Source organism: Rhodnius prolixus, unplaced genomic scaffold, assembly GCF_049639745.1.
Source record: "Rhodnius prolixus isolate KJV_2025 unplaced genomic scaffold, Rpr scaffold_21, whole genome shotgun sequence".
Taxonomy (NCBI): domain Eukaryota; kingdom Metazoa; phylum Arthropoda; class Insecta; order Hemiptera; family Reduviidae; genus Rhodnius; species Rhodnius prolixus.
The window spans coordinates 817,947-839,706 of NW_027411606.1; the positions used below are offsets into that span (position 1 = coordinate 817,947).

The 21,760-nt window shown below is 33.1% G+C and overlaps 1 protein-coding gene across 1 annotated transcript in view; it reads left to right on the forward strand.

The window, feature by feature from the left end:
- Positions 1-21,760, forward strand: part of VGlut (Vesicular glutamate transporter) — a 97,627-nt gene that overhangs the window by 63,914 nt on the left and 11,953 nt on the right. The window contains exons 2-14 of the mRNA XM_074129870.1: positions 10,369-10,425; positions 10,659-10,786; positions 11,219-11,283; positions 15,770-15,793; positions 17,213-17,254; positions 17,333-17,442; positions 17,519-17,633; positions 17,731-17,905; positions 19,220-19,330; positions 19,418-19,596; positions 19,710-19,953; positions 21,342-21,469; positions 21,554-21,736. Of these exons, the coding sequence (XP_073985971.1) occupies positions 10,369-10,425; positions 10,659-10,786; positions 11,219-11,283; positions 15,770-15,793; positions 17,213-17,254; positions 17,333-17,442; positions 17,519-17,633; positions 17,731-17,905; positions 19,220-19,330; positions 19,418-19,596; positions 19,710-19,953; positions 21,342-21,469; positions 21,554-21,736 (1,561 nt within the window). The remainder of the gene's footprint in view (positions 1-10,368; positions 10,426-10,658; positions 10,787-11,218; positions 11,284-15,769; positions 15,794-17,212; positions 17,255-17,332; positions 17,443-17,518; positions 17,634-17,730; positions 17,906-19,219; positions 19,331-19,417; positions 19,597-19,709; positions 19,954-21,341; positions 21,470-21,553; positions 21,737-21,760) is intronic.

A 21,760-nucleotide genomic window follows, 5' to 3' on the forward strand; every position in this document is an offset into this window, starting at 1 on the left:
GCTGGATGAAAATCAAACATGGACTCTTGTTGATCTGCCTGAAGGAAGGAAGGCAATAGACAATCGATGGGTTTTCAAGAGAAAATACAATTCTGATGGAACTATAAGACATAAAGCCAGATTAGTTGCTCGGGGTTTCACCCAGAAGCCTGGGGTTGATTATAGAGAAACGTTTTCACCAGTAGTAAGATGGGATACTGTAAGGGCGTTTTTAAGCGTAGTTGAATCTAGAAATTTTATCTTGGGTCAATTTGACATTAAAACGGCTTTTCTTAATGCGAATATAGATGAAGAAATTTATATGAGGCAACCGAAAGGTTTTAGTGATGGCTCGGAGCGTGTTTGCCTGTTAAAGAAAAGTTTATACGGCCTTAAGCAGGCATCTAGGAAGTGGAACCAAAGGTTTGTCTATTTTTTGGAGAACTGTGGCCTAGTTTGTAGTGACGAAGATACATGCTTGTTTATTTCCTCAGATCACTCCTTGATCTTGATTTTGTATGTCGATGATGGGCTTGTGGCTGTCAACAAACGAGAAGTTTTGGATGTTTTCTTTTTGAAACTGCGGAAGGAATTTAAAGCAACTGTGAGTTACAGTGTGAACCAATTTCTATGTATGGAACTAAAACAATTAAAAACATTGTTCTGAAAACAAATTATATTTTATAAACTCCTCTTATACGTATAGAAATATTTTGAAGAATTCCAAAAATTTGCTTAAAAAATAATAATATAATGGGATGCGATAAGAATTAGTGTACTGGATTCTGGGGATCCCGGATTAAGAAGTTTTATTTCATGCTACAAAAAAAGGTTTGTGAAAATAGTGATAATGATCATAGGGGAGATAATAAAACAAAAATTGTTTTTGATAAACTGGCATACATAATAACGAGTTATACATGAATACAATTATTAATGATCATAAATCTTTCATGTTGATGTAGTTATACAGATCAAAAGGCTCACAAGCGAACAATAAATGGGTTATGAACCAAAGAAGAATTTATTTCACAACTACCAGGCAAGTACGGCAATAAGAAGTTGTGTAATTCTTAAGATTTTTAATTTATTCAACGGCGCCCTTTAATTTTTTAAACCTATAACCAGATAACTGGATACATTATTTGTAAAACTAAATAAATATCAATCGGAAAATGGAAAGAAAACTGCTTTATTTTATTTATTTAGAAGAGATAAACTGGTGTAGACAAAAAAACTAGGCTTTATCAGTTGATAGGCTACATTAGAAGGGGATAGTAAAATGGGCTGAAGACAACAAAACTGTGTTGAAACTTGGGGTAGCTTCTAATCTAAACGAGACGAAACGTCGCCTATTTCTCTACAGAATAGACTTTTGTTTTTGTCCTTGGGTTATAACCATGAAGGAAAAGTAAAGAAAAGCGGCTTGCTAACCAAGCTTTATCTTTCCCAAATTGTGTCTAAAAAATAATAGCATTTAAGTTGATCGATATTCTACAGATTGCCATAAAATAGTATAGCATAGCCATAAAGTTTTTATTACAGTTTGAGTATGGTCAGCCAAAGCTATTATTCTAACACTATTGACCTAATATGCTTATTTAATTTAGTCGGTTTAAGATTATTTGATCTTAGAATGAAAGCTGATCTTGAAGAGTGGAAAAAAAAACGACTAAATTTTAATAATAATTCGACTTTCTTCAGAAGACTGTGATTCCTTTTATTTTCCTTTGCGCTTTAGGTGAGCAAAATTTAATTTAGATTCAATATTGATCATTTCCGCATGAAGTGAACTCTTTGAAACAGGAACCTCATTCAATGGCAATCAAGTCAGTAAGAGAGCTCAAGTGAAGATGGAAAAGAAAATAAAATCACCGAAGTCGATTAATTTTCTTTCCAATATTCTTTTCAGTCTACACCCTTCCACAAAGTTTTTAAATTTCACTTTTCTTACTCGACTTATGATATTACCTTCCAAACACACTTTTCTTTGTAATTAATTTAAGAATATTTTTTTTTTTCTCTCTCTTTACGATTTTCAGTTTATATCTTCCAATACTTGGTTTGTTTCTTGATTAAAATTTAAATTAAATATTTCTAAGAGCTCTCTTGAAATCTCATTTCATTCCATATTATTTATATTTCTTCTAAGAAGTCTGATCCGAGAATAGTCATTGCAAAGGACTCACTGGGCTTACATTAATTTACTGTCACTTCAACTCTATATAAATTTGCTACACAGATGTTGAAGATGGTGATTTCAGTAATTTATACACTAAAGGCCAAACCACAAAAGATTAACTAGTGTTGGATTAATTATTTCTAATGTTTCTAAAGGAGGCAGTGTATACAAGAAATATCTCTTACACAAATCTACTTAGCTCATTCTTCATCTGACATCAAATATAATGTATGCCTGTGATTTTGTGGATCATTAAGAATTAATTCCTCTGAGAGCTTTGCCAAGCATTCCATGAGTCTAATTATGAACTTTCTTTCCAAGCCATTGTTATTTTAACAGAACATCAAAGTATCTTTCAAATCTATTTACTACCGTACATTCAACCTTAGAATTCTTTCATAAATAAACAAATTTCCAGCGATCTAGTCAACTAGTTCAATAAATATTGTTACTGTTCTCTATTTTTTTATCCCCTGTTGCAGTTGAAAGAGTCATATATTTGTGGGCATCTTGGTGTTTAGTGAGGTGAACATTAAAAGTTGAAATCTTTTTATACAATAAGTTCTTTTAGGGAAAGAAGTAACACCCACTTGTGAATTTTCCATCATCTTGACTCTATAGGTTTTGTAAATGATACATGCTTCTGAAAATTCCTCTCTTAAAAAATTAAAATAATCTAAAATATTGTGTAAGGTTTGCAACGTCAATCTGACAGTTAAATGTTGAATAAATTTCCGAAATGATGCTTTGTTGGAGATAAAAGTTAAGAAAAGAGGCATCTATTTTGATAAATAACAAAGAGAAAAAAGGAAAAGTTAAGATGGCAGGCTAAAAGCTTAGTAAGTGTGACGTAATGATTGAAGAAGTTTTCCTCGATGGGTTTCCCTTGTTTCTAGTTGACCGCAGATAAATGACCATGTCCATCAAACATCACTGTTTACTGAGGGAGAAGTGAGATTTAGCGGCCACTCTCTCTTTCTCTTTGGTTATAAAGCCAAGTTGAGAATCGAGCTACGTTACTGTTATTATTATTATTATTATAAACCGTATCATCGCCTTTTTTCTTTCTTTTTTAGCTTGGGATGGATTTCATCCAGAGAGCTGAAAGGGAAATGTACTCAATTGAGAGGACCATCAGAGCTAAGAGAACTCTATTACACTGGATAAGTCTCTTTTACATATACCCTCACTTAGATCTGTCGGCCCTCTCCATTCCAGTTTTCTCTTTTCACTATGATCCTCCCCTCAGTTTGGAGAAAGATTCATACCATGGTTTTTTTACGCATCGTTGAATGTAACTTATATTGCTCTTTTTTTTACCAACTTTATTTATTTATTTTTGATAATATTTTTTAAAAAAAGTTTACTTTATTACCTATAAACCCTAAAGTTTTACCAATATATTTTTTTTTCTCTGAAACATTTGAATTTCTTGAAATTCTGATTTAGGTTTTTACCTATAAAACTGAACGAGTGAGCAATACTTTAGAAAATTATTCTCGAAGCAATAATTTTAGAGAATGTGATTCTACGAAATTGATTACGAAAGGCCTAATTGAATGCTTTTTTTGAAGCGCATTTTGACATCAAAAGAATAAAGCAACTAGACCTGGATTAGGGGCTAAATCATTCAACGAATATAATACCTCTTACCTCTTAAAAGACGTTCAAGAAGTCTTCAAACTATGATCTGTTAAGAAAAATTGTTAATATCTTTAGCACCAATTTCTAAACATGGAATTCCAAGCTGAGCAAGAGAAAAACAGGTTTGAAATTAAGCTAATAATTACTTTGTTGATCTAAATTCGCTTACAAAACGGTCTGAATGTTGTGCTATAAATTCAGGGGGAAAAAAACAACAAAAATTGACCTAGATTTGGCAAACTTCCCAAAGTCTAAACTAAGCTTAAACACATGTTGCTTCTAAAGACCGTTAACTCTTAGAAAACCTAGTATACCACAGAAACTAACTTTATTGGCTAACATTCTTTTACAAGGATTTCACTCTGGAAAAACTAGTATGGATGTAGAAAAAGTTAAGAAAAACTTTTGGAAGTCAGCAGTTCAACGTTTTGGCACAATGTTTTATTTATGTTTTCTGTGCTTTTTCGACGATATTTTAAATTGATTTATTCAGATATTTTCATTTATTTATTGTTCTTTGGATATTTTAGAACAAATATTCAAAAGCATAATAGATCTGTGTTTGAATCATTGTTATTTTTACATATATCTTCTTTTTCATTCTTTTACAGATTATCAAAAAAAGATAGGGAACTATCTCAACTTAAAAGATAGAGTTGAAAACATTTCTTCTGGAACATATTCTTCATAAATTAACCATTTTTCCTGTCACCAAAAAGACTCTAATTTGATTTAAAGTTTTGAAGCATAGATTTTGAAGAACCAGAAATTCTTTCAGAAGTTTCTAAGCGGATGTTAAGGTAAAGTACTGTCTTAAGAAATCTTCTTAGAAAGAGTGCATAGGGTAATCTCTTTCCTTTAAAGAAAACTTATTTTACTCATGCTTCTCCTTATAGATAGATACCTCGAATCCACTACTTTAAGTTAGCACCATTCTCTTAGCAATCGTTGACTGATTAATCCGATTAAATATGCCATAATGACAGAACAATTTCTTTTCTTATTCAAACAGTAGACGCTTCAAACTGATAAATTGAAAGTTATAAGACCAACGTTTCTAAAAATTTCTTTATATTGTTCTACGTTAGTGAATTATAATAAGCTTTTAGGCAATTTTTTAAATTCAAAACTTAAATTATTACCAAAAAAAAAAAATGCCTAATGTTTACAATTGCTGTACAAAGACGTTTTATGGGTATTTCAACCTGATATTTTGTTTATGGATTACAGTTTAACGGTGTGATCAATAATTAAGGAAAACCATAATGGTTTATTTCAATCATCCACAATTTTCAAAGCAGTCACGCGAATCACCTGAAACATTAGCCTAAAAACGTTTTAGTGTACATTACTCACTGATATACCTGTTGCTTGGTCACGCATTACAGCTGCTTCATTGCTTTTTTTTCTATTTTATTTTGTTTTATTTGCTTATAAACTTGAAGGTAATAAAGTACACAAAATGTGGGCATTAAATAGACTTGAATTAAAAGTATTATTCCATAAATTTGTTTGCAGGACCATAAATTAAAGATGGACTGCCAAAATTCCAGAAAACCAAGGCATTTTGTTTTTTGTATTTGTCACAATATTTTTTTTCCTTTTATATTATTTTTTATTTATTTATTTTTATTATTATTTTTTGTTTTTTTAAAACGCTATTTAACCGCCACTAAATAAAATTTAACGCAAGCCATTTCTGCTAGGAGATTTGCCTTTAAGATATCATTTTCTCTAAATTCCAAATTATCCAATGTTTTACAAACAAATAGTAATAATCTGCTCTCTATATTTAAATTTACATGAGGTATACATTGATCATAAACTTATTGATGATACTATACTTTCATACTTTAATTTCAAACTGTGTCCATATTTCCCGCTGGCAAACATATGAAGGATATTATAAATGAGAAAAAAGTAATAAAACACCAGTATATTTATTGATTTTGAGCACAGTATATAAGAGCTAATAGTGTAGGCAGCTCCAGTAAAGAGGGGAACTGGTAATATTTGAGGAGTAAAGAGTCTATCTTGTGCCGCCTCCGTCGTTCGTACTGTCAATATTTGTCTATTCGGCCTAAATGGAGAGCTTTGCTCCTATACTCGACCCCTTTACATAGGATGCTGCCCCCAAATAAAATCTGTCAGTGTTCTGGAAGCTAACTTTACTGTACGTGAAACTCAACCAAGCTAGCATTTAATGACTAAAAATTGTTGTTAAATTAAAAAAAAAAACAAGGAGTTCCTAGTGCAGTTCTGAGTGCCACACTTACATAACTCAGTTGTAAACAGTGTTTCCATCATCATCATCAACTGTACATTTCAAATAAAGTGTTTCAAACCTTTATAGATATAACAGGGGAAGAGAGACGTCCTCCCCTTCAAGCATTCTGGTCACCCTCTGGGTTCTCTTCTAATGACTGTTTATTGCTTTTTCCCTGGGACCTCCTCTCCAATCTCCTCACTCATCAAATGATTCTCATTAAATTGCCAACCTTCAGGTACTTGTTATCTATATATATATACCGTTAGATTGTTTCTTTCAATTTCAAATTAGAAATATATTTCTCAAATTTCACTTGAAATCAAAAGTTATGAAGTCATTCTGAAATGTAGTCCTTCTTTGTACGAAAAAAAAAGTCCGTTCCAATTCTAGGCAGGAATTTTGGGCCACAATCATATTTAAAGAATAGATATTCCTCCTCTTTTACTTTCTCTTAATATTAAATTTTCTTCTTTCTATTACTCTTTAAGAAAAAGTACTGCTCAAAAGTATTTATATTTATATTTAATGGCTAAACACGTTTTATAGACCTCAGGGCCGAAAAATGGGTTTATAAAGATTGTATGTAGTGAGTCGTATTCAAGTGAACACTAACTTAATATGCTTCTTTGTTTTGAACAGTCAAAGAAGAATTTAATAACAATTTTGGTTCTACAAATGTAACTATGAAAGAAGACATTCGTTGAACATTCTAAACGTTAGTGGAGAGAGAGAAATAGACATTGAACCACAGTCATATTGTACATACTTATTACAAATGAAGTTTTGGAATGAAGTTGCTATGAATGAACTCACTGATGGAGATGCTACACCCTCATGAACCTTAAAAATAGAGGTGATACTGCCAGTGGAATGTGCTTGTTATTGGGAGGATTGGCGACGGATTGTTGCCCTAAGAGTTATGGCCAACTGGGAAAAAGGGCCTTTACTTCTGATGCATTTTTCATAAAGCCATTACCATCTTTCTCTCTCTCTTTCGTTAACCTTCTTCCACTTTCATTTGTTGTCCCTCCAGTTTTCTGAAACATTCCACTTTATATGGCTCTCATTTCAACAAGATTACTATCGGTAATTTATTTTAATTGAACGAGGCATCAAGTTCAATGATTCTCACCCACTCTCTTATAAAATATATCCACTTATATTAGTACTATAATAAAGATATAATGATTAATCATACTTGGCTGAAATAACAAGCTTATTTTTAAAAAAAAGGAGAGCTTTTTTATCCGCATTTTTCTTTCACAATACAAATTGAACTAGACCATTCACGTTACACTTGTATAAGGATGCCTATTTTTTACTTTACAACAAAATTCTGGCATTGAATTATAAATTATCTATTCAAATTAAACTTTGGTGTATTCATTCACAAATCACTAGGTTATTCTCAATTATTGAAATCTTCTTAAAAGTAAAATGTTGCAACGAATAAATGCAGAAGTCTTTTGGCAAGATGTTTGCTTTAATTAGGTAAGATTAATTAAATACACTGACTTATTATAGATGTTATTAGCAAATCTATTGATTTTTATCGTGATATTCTTTAGAACAAATATTTGGGGTAATATAATATGTGTAGATACTTGAATGAGATGGTCTTGAACATTAGACATTTTTCTATGCCTTTGTGTTGACAACATTATCTTAAGGATAAGGTTAGATACTAGTTTCAGGACCTGGCAATAAATTTACTCTTTCTAGGATCTTCACACAACTCACATTGTGTTGTTTAACAACAATGTAGTCTGTAACGAAGAATATTTTCCAAATGCTGTAAGTTTACCTTATCTGGTCTTTTCGAGAAGAACCAAGCACCAATAATCTCAGTTGTTGGCCTAATTTAAACGAAAGAAAGAGGTATTAACGCTTCAAATTTGTGTTAATTTTGGAGGATTTAGTGATGTAAGGAATTTCCCCGTCAGTTTTTGGGAGTAGGGAGAATTGATTCTCCATGATTTTTAAAGGGGTATATCCTAGAGCAGGGGTCCCCAAACTTTTTACACAGGGGCCAGTTCACTGTCCCTCAGACCGTTGGAGGGCCAGAATATAAAAAAAAAACTATTTTGATGTAAAAAAAAAAAAAAAACGGGATCAAATAAAATATTTAAAATAAAGAACAAGTTAATTTAAATCATCAAACTGCCCAGTTTGATTTCTGTGGGAATTATGGACCTGCTTTTGGCTAATGAGATGGTCAATGTCCGGTTTAGTTATAGTGCTTTGCCTTTCTTCCTACTTCTGCTGTTATTTTTCGTCCCGCGTCATCGGAAGTAGTACTATATATGAGCGACGCAGAGTTTTACGGCGGCGCTACATATAGTGCTCCTCTCACTGACCGACCACCAATGAAAGAGATGCCCCTTCCGGAAGTGCGGTGAGGGCCGGATAAATGTCCTCAGGGGGCCGCATGTGGCCCGCGGACCGTTGTTTGGGGACCCCTGGTCTAGAGTTTGGAATCAAGATATCTCTGTAAATTTGTGCGAGTTATTTAAATACCTATCTATAAACTATAAAATGCGCTTTCACTTATAAGAATATATGCTATATATCAATAGTTAGAGCGTTAGAATATCGATTAATAGGCAATGATAATAGGCAAAAACATTATGTGTAAAGTGTCCTTAATAATTGTGTGATATTTACAGAACAGGCTACTTTACTTAATTCCTGGTTTCCACAAATTTGAAGAGAACACTAATGTGACACTTAGAGGAAAACTTTTCTGGTCTGTACTGTTTTCATCTAAGAACCCTTTATACATTAATTCCCCTATAAATAAGTTCGTAAAAAGTCTAAAACTACAATTATATTTGTGGAAACCAGTTCTAATGTCTAGATAAAACAGAAATAACAAGATATATAAAAAAAGCAAATTACCAAGCTTTTTTCCCATTAGTGAATGTAAGGCATTGTACCTGTAAATAGAACAAAAATTGCATTAATAGAGACAATGAATTGAGAGCAGACCAGATATTTTAATAAATAATTCAACAAGGAAGTGAAATGAAAGCGAGTGTACCACTCTAAGTGTTCAGATCAATTAACTGCACCAAAGAACGGCGGTTCAAGAGTTTATTGTGTAGTAAATTGGCTCTATCTGTTGGAGGCAAGGTTTGAACAACGATTGTAAGTGCGCGCTGTTAAATCTCCTTGCCATCAGATGTCTGCAACATACTTCTTATCAAAACTAGAGGAGTGAGCATTTCTGTTAAGTGGAAATGTAAATATAATAGAAACTGTTAGAGCTGTATTACGCCCTTAATTGAAATTAACAATATTCATTAAAGAAATATTAGTGATATTAACATTTAAAAAAAAAGAAAATCCATTATTTCTGGAGTTTGTTGTCTGGAGTCTGTCTGGAGAATTTGTTGATAATTCGTGAGTTCAGAATTATAATAAATAACAAAAACTCCCAATTAAGAAATATATACCGCAACAAATTCCATGATTATAGTTGGGTCTCGAAGCAATAGCAAGGACTAATTTCTAGTTTTTGGTTCTTATTGTAAATTAATGTTTTACTTGTACCAAAATTTGGACCGAAGTGAAGGACGTTTTTGTGCGATCGTTGGATATCCAGCAATGGTTGAGTTAATGCCTTTGTGAAACTGTTATAAAGACACTAATCCAGATACAACTTTTGGAGCTTTTTCTTTTATTGGAAAGAAAAGTTGCTTAGAGCCAACATGAGATATGTAAACTTATTCCACTATCTGTGCTAGACCAAACAGCAGATATCCTAACGATTACGCCGGCATCTAGCCGGGGATCTTCGCTGGATGAGACCAATGAACCGGTAAGCAAGGTAATCTTAGTTCATCTCCATCATCATTTCCTTCTCATCTCCATAATCCTCAGGTAACCCACATTGGGTGCGGACCTTTGCAGGATATGATAAAAAGAGAAGAAAATGGGTCTTCTATTCTGACTGATAGCTTAGCTATCGCTAGTTTGCTACCTCAGTCATCTGATAGAAACGTCGGATAGGATAAACTTAGTCCATGTAGAGAAGTCGGGAGGTTTCTCTTAGCAAAACTACAAACGGTTAGGCACAATGTCAGGATGCTTCATTTGGCTGGGGAGAACAAGAACCACCCTAGTTTCTAATCTGTTCTATCAATCAAATACCTGATTTATATAATTTAACCAATTTTAATTCAGTCATCTGTGACTTATTCGTGTGATTGTATTGCGATTTATTCTTGTGACACCACAAATATTGGGACCAAAGATCAAAGAAGTTTATTTGGTTATTTTTATTTGATTCCAGGAATACCCGCTATGAGGAATTTGATCTCGGCAAGGATGGTGAGCCTGCGACCACAGGGTAAGCGTCTGATTGATTATATTTCTTAGTGTTTGGTACATGTGTAATACCAGTACCAATCTACTAGTACGAATTGGATTTATCTTTCATAGATTGATTGATTAACTTTTAAGAATTATTTGAGTATTTGTTCACATTAGTTTTGTTAAGAGAATCATTTATAAAAAAAAATCTTATGTAATTTGTGAATTTAATAACTTGAACAAGATTATGCAAGTGTGAATTTATTCTAGTGGATGGGAGAGCCCGGATGACCTGCCGGAACCTGAAAGACCACCTCCCAGGCACATAGATAAGTACATCAGGCCTGAATGCCCCTGTCTTTCTAAAAGATATACTGTAGCCGTTTTAACATGTGTTGGTAAGTATTTTTAGCCGATAATGACTTTCTAGGATGGACAAAATAATATCTTTTTTTGCCTTGTAAATACAATTATATTAAATAGTAATAATAGTTTGTCAGGGAAGGGATTAGCTATGTGGTTAGCATACTGGACTCCCACGCGGAGGTCCCGGGTTCGAATCCAGCTGCTGACCCTTAGATTTTTTCTTCCTAGGAGCTTCTTACAGCTCACTGTCCGGTGATGGACAGTGTTGTCTGTAAAGAGAGAACACTGTCCGGAGGCCGGCAGTGCACTGGAAAAAGCTCCGGGCGCCAATAACCATAGATGTTGACGCGCCTTAAATCATTAAAAAAAAAAAAAAAAAAAAAAAAATAATAGTTTGTGTTCTTAATCAATGAAATTGATTTACAGTTTTTAATGATTGTCTATTATTTTATTATTGATTATAGGTTTTGTTATATCATTCGGCATGAGATGCAATATGGGTATGGCCAAATTAGAATTCACAACTTCTGTAAGTATGCTGACAATGGCCTCTTTGTGTTTTTTTAATTAAATTTGAGCGTTGACCTTGAAATTCTAGTTAAATAGTTTTTATTAAGTTTGCATTCATCTCTTTATCTCTCTTCTTTTTATCTGAAAGTTTTGCAATAAAAATTAAATCCAGTTCAGACATTATTGTCAATCATCCGCTGATGATTTCTAGCATTTCTTTAAAATTTGACATGGTTTCCATTGCTTTGAATATCTTGGAAGAGATTTTTCTGGGTGGAATTTTGTAGTGAAAGAGCTTTGAATTAAGTGAATTGAATGTGATAAACAATAAATTGTGGAAACTATAGTGACTGGTTTTTGACCAGGGTGATGATGAAAGCAATACTGAGTTCGGTGTGCAGGGTATTTGGGCGTTTTATGAGGAGGTGAAGAGGATTATGAAATAGTACGAGAAAAGGAGACCCGTCAAACAATCCTTACAACTCACCTAATAATTTTTTGCTTTCAACAGTTGATACCTAGGTTCCCTAAAATATTCTATAACTATATTCTCAATAGAAATCACATTAGAAGTTACACTTGAAAGTATTATTTATACGGGTTAATGCTAGTACGGCGTTTTCAGGCCTATAATTGTCAAGTCGAACGTGACATGTACAGTATATGATGGAGAAGGGATGACGCGAGACAAAAAAAAAAGGTTTTGGAAGTGCGATTGCTGTTTAATAGGATCTCGTGTCACATTTAATGAGCGATGTCGTGTTACTTCCGGCCCTAATGTAACAGTACAATGTTCTGGCAGGAAGTTAGAGCACATTTCACTGCGCTATGCGTATGAAAAACATCCTTTTTTACATTCTTAATATTTTACCCTCATATATATTTCTTTTTTTAAACATTATTTTGCTCCCTAGCAGTAATGTTGCAGAAAGAAAATAATATTCCAACATTTTCTTTTTTACATTCACTACTTTTCTTTTGCCTATTTCTAACTGGGTTTTCTAACTTGCTCGTTAATGTAAAGATTTAAGTTCGTTTTGTTTGTTTCTCAAAATCACAAACAGAAAAAACATTTTTAAATAGTTCTAAGGCACTACTCACTCTTCCATCTATCCTGTCCTTGCTGGTGTGCCACAGGGAAGTGTCTTAGCTCCTCTACTTTACACAATCTACACTGCCGACTTACCTTCTAATCTTAACACCTCTATTTACACCTTCGCTGATGACACTGCCATTCTCTCCACACACTCTGACCCTATCCTCGCAGTACGCTCTCTACACTCTCACCTTCACTCAATAGAACCTTGGTTTGAAAACTGGCGTATAAAAATTAACCCAACTAAATCTAAATACATAGTATCACACTCAAACATCAAACTCCACCACCTGTCTTCTTACATCATACACCTATCCCACCAGCCGACCATGTGCGGTACCTTGGAATGTACCTAGACAAGAGACTTACCTGGAACCCCCATACGAGACTTAAACGTACCGAACTAAACAAACGATACAAAACTTCTAGCCAGACTACTTGACAAACGCTCAAAACTCTCACTACAGAACAAACGACGACTCTATACAGCTCTTCTCACCACCAATATGGACTTACGGACTCGAACTTTACGGAACAGCTAAAAAATCAAACATCAATCCAATCTAAAATTCTCCGCCATATAGTAGACGCTCCATTCTATGTTAGTAACCACACAATACATACAGATCTCCAAATTCCACTCATCTCTGAACTTGCCAAAATCCGTTATAAAAATTTTCATCAAAATCTCTCATTTCATCCCAACCCTTTAGCTGCAAACCTGTCTACAACTACGCTACCCTCCAATCCTCGAAGACGGCTGAGGCGCCGTTGGCCCCGTGACCAACTGGGTGACTAATGGCGGCCATCACTGGATGGCCGTCATTCACGTCTGACACGCTATTGATTTATACCTATCACATTTACCTATTGTACCCTGTGGGTACAGGTGTAAATTACATTAAAAGAATAAATAAAAAAAAAAAAAAATAGTTCTATTCAGAATATTTTTTTCTATATGTTACTGTTGATAGTTTAAGTTCGCACAGTTCTTTGCACTATTACAAAATTAAACGAAAGAAAGAATCTTTTCTTTTAAATCTTTATAACTCAAACTACTTGTGTAGAAAAAGGTTGTAGAAATCTTTTTTTCAGTCTACCTACTGAGCGCTTAGAATCTTTGAAATTATTATCTCTTATTTGATCCATTTACCTAGAGAAAAAAATGATTTAGAACGAGGACACACAACCTTTTCCTTGTACATACATTTGTACATTTTTTGATGGAGGACCTCGTCCTTCAAATGCCCTGTGTATTAACAACATTACGATCTACCGCTTATCAGGTCACCCTAAAGATAACAGTAAGCATAAGCAGTATTGCTCTCAGAAATATCTTTCACATTGCTTAGTGCTACATTGCTTAGTGCTAAAATTAGTACCTGAGATTCTATTTATAAAATGGATACTGTTTTTTTGCTCTTAAAAACAGCTAGAAATGCCGTTCTATTCTGCTTAGCAACTCTTGCCTCCAAAATGCTCCGCTTGGAGGGTTGCGAGCATTGTTCCAGCAGCGCAAGTATGTTATGTATTGAATTAAGATATTCCCTGTTTTGCAGGCTAATTGACTTAACATTATAATTAACCGTTGTCAAGTGGGCGGAGTCACTAGGATCAATACGTCATTAAAGTGGGCTGCCTATTGGCCGGTAGGTTTTGGGCGGGAGTTCACAATCTCATACCACTGACGTTCTTGTTACAAATTTGACTTCAGCAAATACTACAATCGGAGCAGTACGATTTAAATAAAGTTAACTGTGATTTGTCAATTTAGCAATGATGTTGATCCACGTTTAGAGCAAGCATTATCTGAAATTGTGAAACTTGGTAGCCTCAATTGTAATAATGAATCTAGAGTTTAGAACTCTAAATTGGGGACTCCTGAGTCTCTCCAAATATTTTTTGAAAAAAAAAAACATTTTTTATTAGTTAGTTCAAATATTTTTCAAGAGGTTAACAACACAACATTTTGAATTTCGCGCTTAACGTACAAACGACCGATTCACGAATTAATCCGAAGACTGCGTGGTATCTCAGCCATTTTATGAACCCATTTTTCAATTTTTGAGAGATTAATTGCTTTAGTATAATGAGATATCAAGAGATATGTTTTTAAAGGATATTTACCTGGGAGATTTTCTTTGGCTTTGTTCAATTACTTCATTGAAGAGTGATTTTTCGATTATGAAACAAACAAACTAAAAATTGTATAATACACTATTTTGTTTTGCCTTTTGTTCTAAAATATCATTCAATATTTTTGCCAAAACTGATACTTGTAGATAACAAAAGCCATGAAACAAAAAGTGCGTTTTAACACAACTTTTATCTTATTTTAATCACTTCCTTAAATTTTGCATAAAATTATGCTAAATAAATGTATTTAAAAACATTTCCCTAGAGAAATTTATATGGATGGTACTTGCGAGCAAGTATTTCTTCAAACTTCTAAAGTATTATCCTTCATAGCGATTTACTTATCAACTATATAAGCTGAAGTCCATTGCTAGCTTTAAAAGAGATCGTTTAACAAAATTAGTAGTAAATAAGTGTGCTCAGAATTTTTTTTTTATTTTCTCATTTTCATTTTGAAAGCTTATCTTTTATTCCGAGGGCCTCATGTTTAATTTTTTATTGTGCTCTTAGATAAAAAATTTAGGGAACTAGTTAATTGTTTCTACATTGTAAAAAATGAGAGGCTTATTACAAAAATTAAATCTAGTCCCGCATAAACTTTAACTGATGACATTTATCCATCAAGATCACGTTAATAATGTTCTAGATTATTTAATGTTATTTTATTAAATTCAGGATAATTTCTTCAAATTTTAAAAGAAAAATGTTCCCAAAAAAGAAATCCATTTTTAAAATGAATAAAATCACTTTCAAATGGGAAAAGTGAGGGATGCTGAGAGGAGAAGAGCTAAAAAAGTGAGAGAGGAAAAAAAAAATGGATGCACTTGACTGCAAAAGATCTTATTGTTGTCCGACCAACAGCGGTTAATGGACCATTTGTTGGTTGCTGATGACGTCAGTTCCGCCTTGACAATACCCACTTGATCGTTTCTCTACTTCCTTTCATAAAAGCTATCCATTCATGGGTGGAAAACCGTGAGTAATATCATCAGAGAGATATCCCGTGGGTTGGCTGTTGCCATTTTGTATAAACTGAATCTGCACTTTACACACTATTTAATAAAAACATTCAAAGAAGTGAAATGCATTTAAACTTACTAGAGAATAGAGAAAAAGAGAGGGTGCGAGGGTTAATGGAAACTTGAACTTATTTGCAGTTTACAGCATAAATTTAAACCTTTTTTTTTCTGTTTTTTGTTTTACAATAATTATAATCAAGTTTAATAAATTTTTATTAGTTTGGCTCCATCTCCTGTTTCATGCTGCCTGATAGATTAATGAAACTGCTAAAGTTGTGGTAAGTATATTTGAGTTAAAGTTTAATTATTATGAACGTGTGCAGACATGTAACATTATCCCATCTGTTTCATATTTGCCTAAGGTTTCTCCAAAAATCAGTCTCTCTTTTACCAGTTAATACAATGGTTATTTTTAAACTTCTATAGTTATCATTTACAATTTTTTTTTTTGCGCTTATTGTGCTACAATCAGCGCGTTAGCGCTATAAGTAACAATGATACAATAGAGCAATAAATGATAAGGTAACGAGTGGAGAAGTTACCCAGTGGTAACACTCCCAAATATTGGATGGTTAGTCACTCTCTTCACTGGTGAGGAGATCACGAGGCCACTGTCTTTTAAGGCGTCTTGTCCGGGTTGTCAAGGAAGAGTTCTAGAAGAAAGATTTTTAGCTAGAGGATTTATATGAGATTGCAGGTTGAAGTGGAGTTTTCTGTATCTTGTTTTAAGCAACTTGTGTGAAGAAAGGAATGTTAAGGTCAGTGTGTATAGTCCAGGTTGGAGACATAAAAAGGAGCGTTTACAATAGTTAGAAGTATTTTAGATTGTAGAGATTGACTCCTTTCAGAGATTGGAGCGTTTGGTTGAACCCTACAGCTCTATTCCATGCGCCCAGATGGGTTTCAAAATAGAAGTATAAATTAGTCTTTTGTTGTACAGAGAGAGTTTTGATCTGTCGTCTAAGATTTACAAATTTAAATTATTAATTCCAATTAACTGTATCTTATTTAGCATTAAACAGTAATCAGTGTGTGAATAAGTTTGTTCATCAAATTCCATCTAAATTAAATCTGAAAGATAGCTTTTATAGGCTACATAGACAATAATTGAAAGAGTTGATAGGAAATTATTTTTTAAGTGTCTAAGAGGAACAATGTAGTGTGTCAGAGTTCACTCTCAAGACGGGACTAAGCGTAGGCTAAGATTATCTGAGCAACAACCCAGAAGTATGATTGATACCAACAGCTGGCTGCTGTCTACAAATAGTCATTGAGTTATTTAATTCAGAGTAACAAAATGAACAAATTACTAATTGGAATACCTGTTACAAATCTTAAATTTTGGCCAAAATTTCCTCCGTTGTAGGGGGAGATGATTTCTTAACTCTGAAGATAAAAGTTTCTACTTCAGTTGAAAAGAAGTAGAAGACGAAGAAGTACGTCTGTAAAGTCATTGAATTCGTCTTTCCTTTTTCTACCTCCAACATATTGCTAGTTTCTAATTCCTTTTGCTTGCGAGCTTACCTCCTCACGATGACTGGTTATTCTGCTAGCAAAACAAAACTGGGTCTGAATTAAAGTCCCTTCCTTTATACTAATTCTCAATGAATTAAATTAAAGAAAAGATCTTTTAACTCAAAAAGGATTTGTCTTTGAAGCACTTAATAATTATTAATCGTAACTGTAAACTTCCACAGGAACATGCAGTCAAGAAAATTAATGTCACTCGCCAAATTCCTGTAAGTAAAAAAAAAAAAGATTATTTTTATATGCCACGCTTTAAATTCATTTTAGTCAGCATTTTTAATTTATTTTAGTTCCATTGGTCAGTTGGAATGGAAAGTGCAGTCGATTCTTCATTCTTCTGGGGTTACCTAGTAACCCAAGTACCTGGTGGTTTTCTTGCATCTAAATATCCAGCAAATAGGTTAATTTATTAATTATAAACTTGTTTTAAAAAATAATAGAATGATTTTAATTATTTATATGGATTATTTGATCAGGGTATTTGGAATAGCAATAGCTACCTCCTCATTTCTGAATCTGTTATTACCAGTTGCAGCTGATTCTCAGCCAATATTTCTAATATTTGTGAGAGTATTGCAAGGTTTAGTTGAGGTTAGTTTACTTTTTAAAATATTTGTGCATTCTTTTCTGTATACAATTTAGATAGAAATTGACTATTCAATTAATAATATTTGATATTGCTGTGCAGGGTGTTACTTATCCAGCCTGTCATGGTATATGGAGGTATTGGGCGCCTCCCTTAGAAAGGAGTAGATTGGCCACTTTAGCTTTCTGTGGCAGTTATGCTGGTGTAGTTCTTGGCATGCCGTTATCTGGTGTACTAACTGCAGGCATAGGATGGCAGGCACCCTTCTATTTCTATGGTTTGTTTTAAAGAGTTTTTGTTTTTAAAGTTTATTGAAAAATATTTATTTAAAAAGAGAGTAAGTGGAATTATAAATATTCAATTCTAGGGAGGCTCTAATCGCCAAACATATAGCTACATTTGTTAGTAATGTTCGATTTCTATTCAAAAGTTGAAAATATTTAAAAATGGCATGTAAAGGAAAGTAGAAACATAAAATTTTAGAATAATATTCTAATGAAAAATGATTAGAGAAGGATTACGTGATTTTAATTTCGGTTAAGCTATAAGGATGGCAGGAATATAGAGTTCTGATCCATCCATTAGCTGTAGTTTATGTAAATAGTTGTATATAGTAGAGGGATGAATGTGTGAAGCGAATGTATTTATAAGTAAGAATGGAGAGTGAGTTATATTCTAGTGATAAGCACCTAGACGATGCTGACTGTATGGCGAAAGCCAATGCCAAAAAAAAGCAAAAAAAAATTGGGACGTTAAATTCAGTTGAGTTAGTTAGGTTAACAATACCTTCATGCTATCATAATCAAAGATTCGATTGTAACAGATTGTACAGAGCAAATTTTACCAGACCTATGATCATAGGCTTTCTAAATCAGAAACTAGAAACCAAGAAATATCAGATTACTTTTTGGAATAATTTTCTAGTGCACTTAGGATCTTGTTACAGACAACACTGTTTATTACCGATCAGTGAGTTATAAGAAGCTGTTAGGCAGAGAAAATACTGGATTCGAACCCGGGATCCGGTTCGTTAACCACTGAGATAATCTTTTCTCTATATCTTACTCTATGCTATTAATAGGAATTCAAATTTTGTAAAAAAGTTCTCATTAAGGGATGTATTCATTTCTACTCATCTGTAATCAAAAATCAACCAACCAGACTCTAAATATCCTAAACCTGATTAAAAAAAAGAATAATAGAAAGTCGTACAAGTATTAAAATCTAGAACATTTGAAAGAATATTATTAAGTACAATAAGTTATTAATATTTTATGGCCTAAAAAGTCAAATATGTCTATTAAAATTATCTTTTTTGATCAGAAAGTATCCTGGTAAAAATAAAGTAGGAATCCATTACTTGAAGGGTAAAAAATTAATGTTCAACTTTTGAGTAATTTTTTGTTCACTCTTCATCGCTGAATAAAAAGCGCTACTTTACTCGCTTTTCAAAAAATGTAACAATTGAGTAATCTTTATAAATTTTCAGTGACAGTGTCAGTGGGTCTACGATAATTTAATGATGAAGTTATCCTCATTTTAGAAAAATTGTATTATTTGTAATCTTTATTTAAATAATTATTGCTTACAGGATTTGTTGGTATAACTTGGTATGTAGTATGGTTGTGGTTAGCATTTGAAAAACCTTCGAAACACCCGTCCATTTCTGCCAAAGAACTTTACTATATTGAAAATTCTTTGGGTGAGATTTTTTTGTCTTTGTTTTTATAGCAAAAAGAATGATTATCACAAAATTTTACTTTTTACTAAACACTGTTTACTGCCGTAGGTACCAGTATTCAACAGACGATGCCAACAATTTATACCACGCCATGGAAAAAATTTTTAACGTCTATGCCTGTATATGCCATAATAGTTGCAAATTTTTGTAGATCCTGGAATTTCTATTTATTGGTATTATTTCAAGCTTCATATTTATCAACAGCTTTCGGATTAGAAATAAAAGAAGTTAGTTTTTATGGATTGATTTTTTTCTTCTTTTTTTTCATAATACACCTGAACTTTTTTGCTTGAGATATAAATAACATAAAAAAAAAATTATGAATTAAAAAATGTTACAGACTGGCTTCCTGGGAGCATTACCGCACTTATTAATGACAATAATAGTGCCTTGTGGAGGAATGCTGGCTGATTATGTTAGAAAAAATGGAATATTGACTACAACAAATGTTAGAAAATTATTCAATTGTGGTGGCTTTGGAATGGAAGGATTCTTCTTCGTTATTGTGGCCTATTCTAAATCAGCACTGTCGGCTAATGCAGCACTAACAATGGGTGTAGCATTCAGTGGTTTTGCTATATCTGGTATTCTATTAGTTTATTATCATCCAAAACCTTTTATATTATTCCATAAGTTTTGTAGCTAAAAGGCATGGTTAATATGTTGGGAAAAGCCCCAGCTTCAGAGAGTACATCAAGGGCTTCAATTGGAGAGATCGGTGAATGTTTGTGATTTACCCAAAACTCCTTATAAATCCCAGACGATTATGGATGAAAGTGCCATAATTTTTCACAGATTGTGTTACATTCATTACTAAAATTGCTGTTTATGTTTTATCACTGGTAAATTAAAAATATTTCTCCGCTATTCAGAGATGCGCCAAAGTGGAAGCTCTCTAACCTTCTGTGAACCTCAATCAATGATGATTGAGATTACTAAATAGTTTGCAACTAGTGCTGAAAGATTTGCCACCAAACTATGCATGCAGTAGGATGAACGTATGCAACAAACGCAGATGAACGTGCGAGTTCATTTTTGATCTTAAAGAGAAGCGTGGGATAAAATATTTAGGACATTATTAGAACGGAAAGCCGAACATTTGGCTGTGAAGAAAACCTAAACCAAACAACTAGATGAAAGAAAATGTACAACATACAAACAAATAAAGGAAAAATTAAATAAAGTAACTAGAATAAAAGATGAAAAAGAGAAACGGCTCAACAGCGGTCAAGAGAAAAGCTTAGTTGGTACCATAGTGGACTAGCAAAACGGATCCATGTCTAAGCGTGCTGTCTTTAATTTTAATTTTCTAAGATGTAACTCTCTAATTCCCCGGTACGATAATAGCCCGTGTTATTGAGTAAAAAAGGAGAACACCATGGAGGCATGTCTGTGTCCTTAGATTATCATGTACCTATAATTAAAAAAACAACTAACGAAGGCAACTAAACAGAGTTGTTGAAGAAGGTTGCCAGTGGGTAGAGTACTGCCGCGAAATCAACTCACTAGCTAGAAGTATGGAAAATGGTTTATGCTGTTGCTACTGAAAGAAAGCATGGCCCACGATCTAGCGGCGCGGGAGGGTACTATGACCGAACAAAGTTGTAAATCCATTTTATAGGTTTGTCCTAATCAAATGTAAGTTAAACTTTAAGCAATTTTTCTCAATTAAATCCAAATTTCAAACCAATTCTAAACCAAATATCGATAAGTTATTTATACGAGTTTTTCGCTTCAAACCGAATCGGTAAAGTTATAATTTGGTTCTAGTTTTAATGAGTGAGAAGCTTTTATTGGAAAGTCAGAAATGAACAAATAAGATTTGAAATATTTATTTACAACAAAATTCAATATAATTGTTTAACAGATTATATTTATAATATAAACAACTTTCTTTTGCAGCGAATTCAACAGCACTATTCTGTAGTGATAAATTGTCGGTGCAGCGAAGTAACAAATCTTTTATTTTCAGGATTTAATGTAAATCATTTGGACATAGCTCCAAGATATGCAAGTATTTTAATGGGTATGTCCAATGGTATTGGTACTATAGCTGGACTGATCTGCCCTATCGTTATTGACCATATTACTAGAGATCATGTGAGTTTTTATATAAGTATAGATTAATGTACTGAATATTTTCTGTAAATTTCAATAAAAATCATTTTTAAAATTTTTTTGCAGAGTAAAGGATCATGGAAAGTTGTATTCCTAATGGCAGCTACTGTACATTTTATTGGCGTAACATTTTACGCAATATTTGCCAGCGGTGAACTACAACCGTGGGCTGAACCTCCAGAAGAAAAGAAAAAACCATGGGATCCAATGGAAGATGCTCAATCACCATTGGATCCCAGAAAAACTGCAGTAATTTCTATTCTTTTTTTTTTT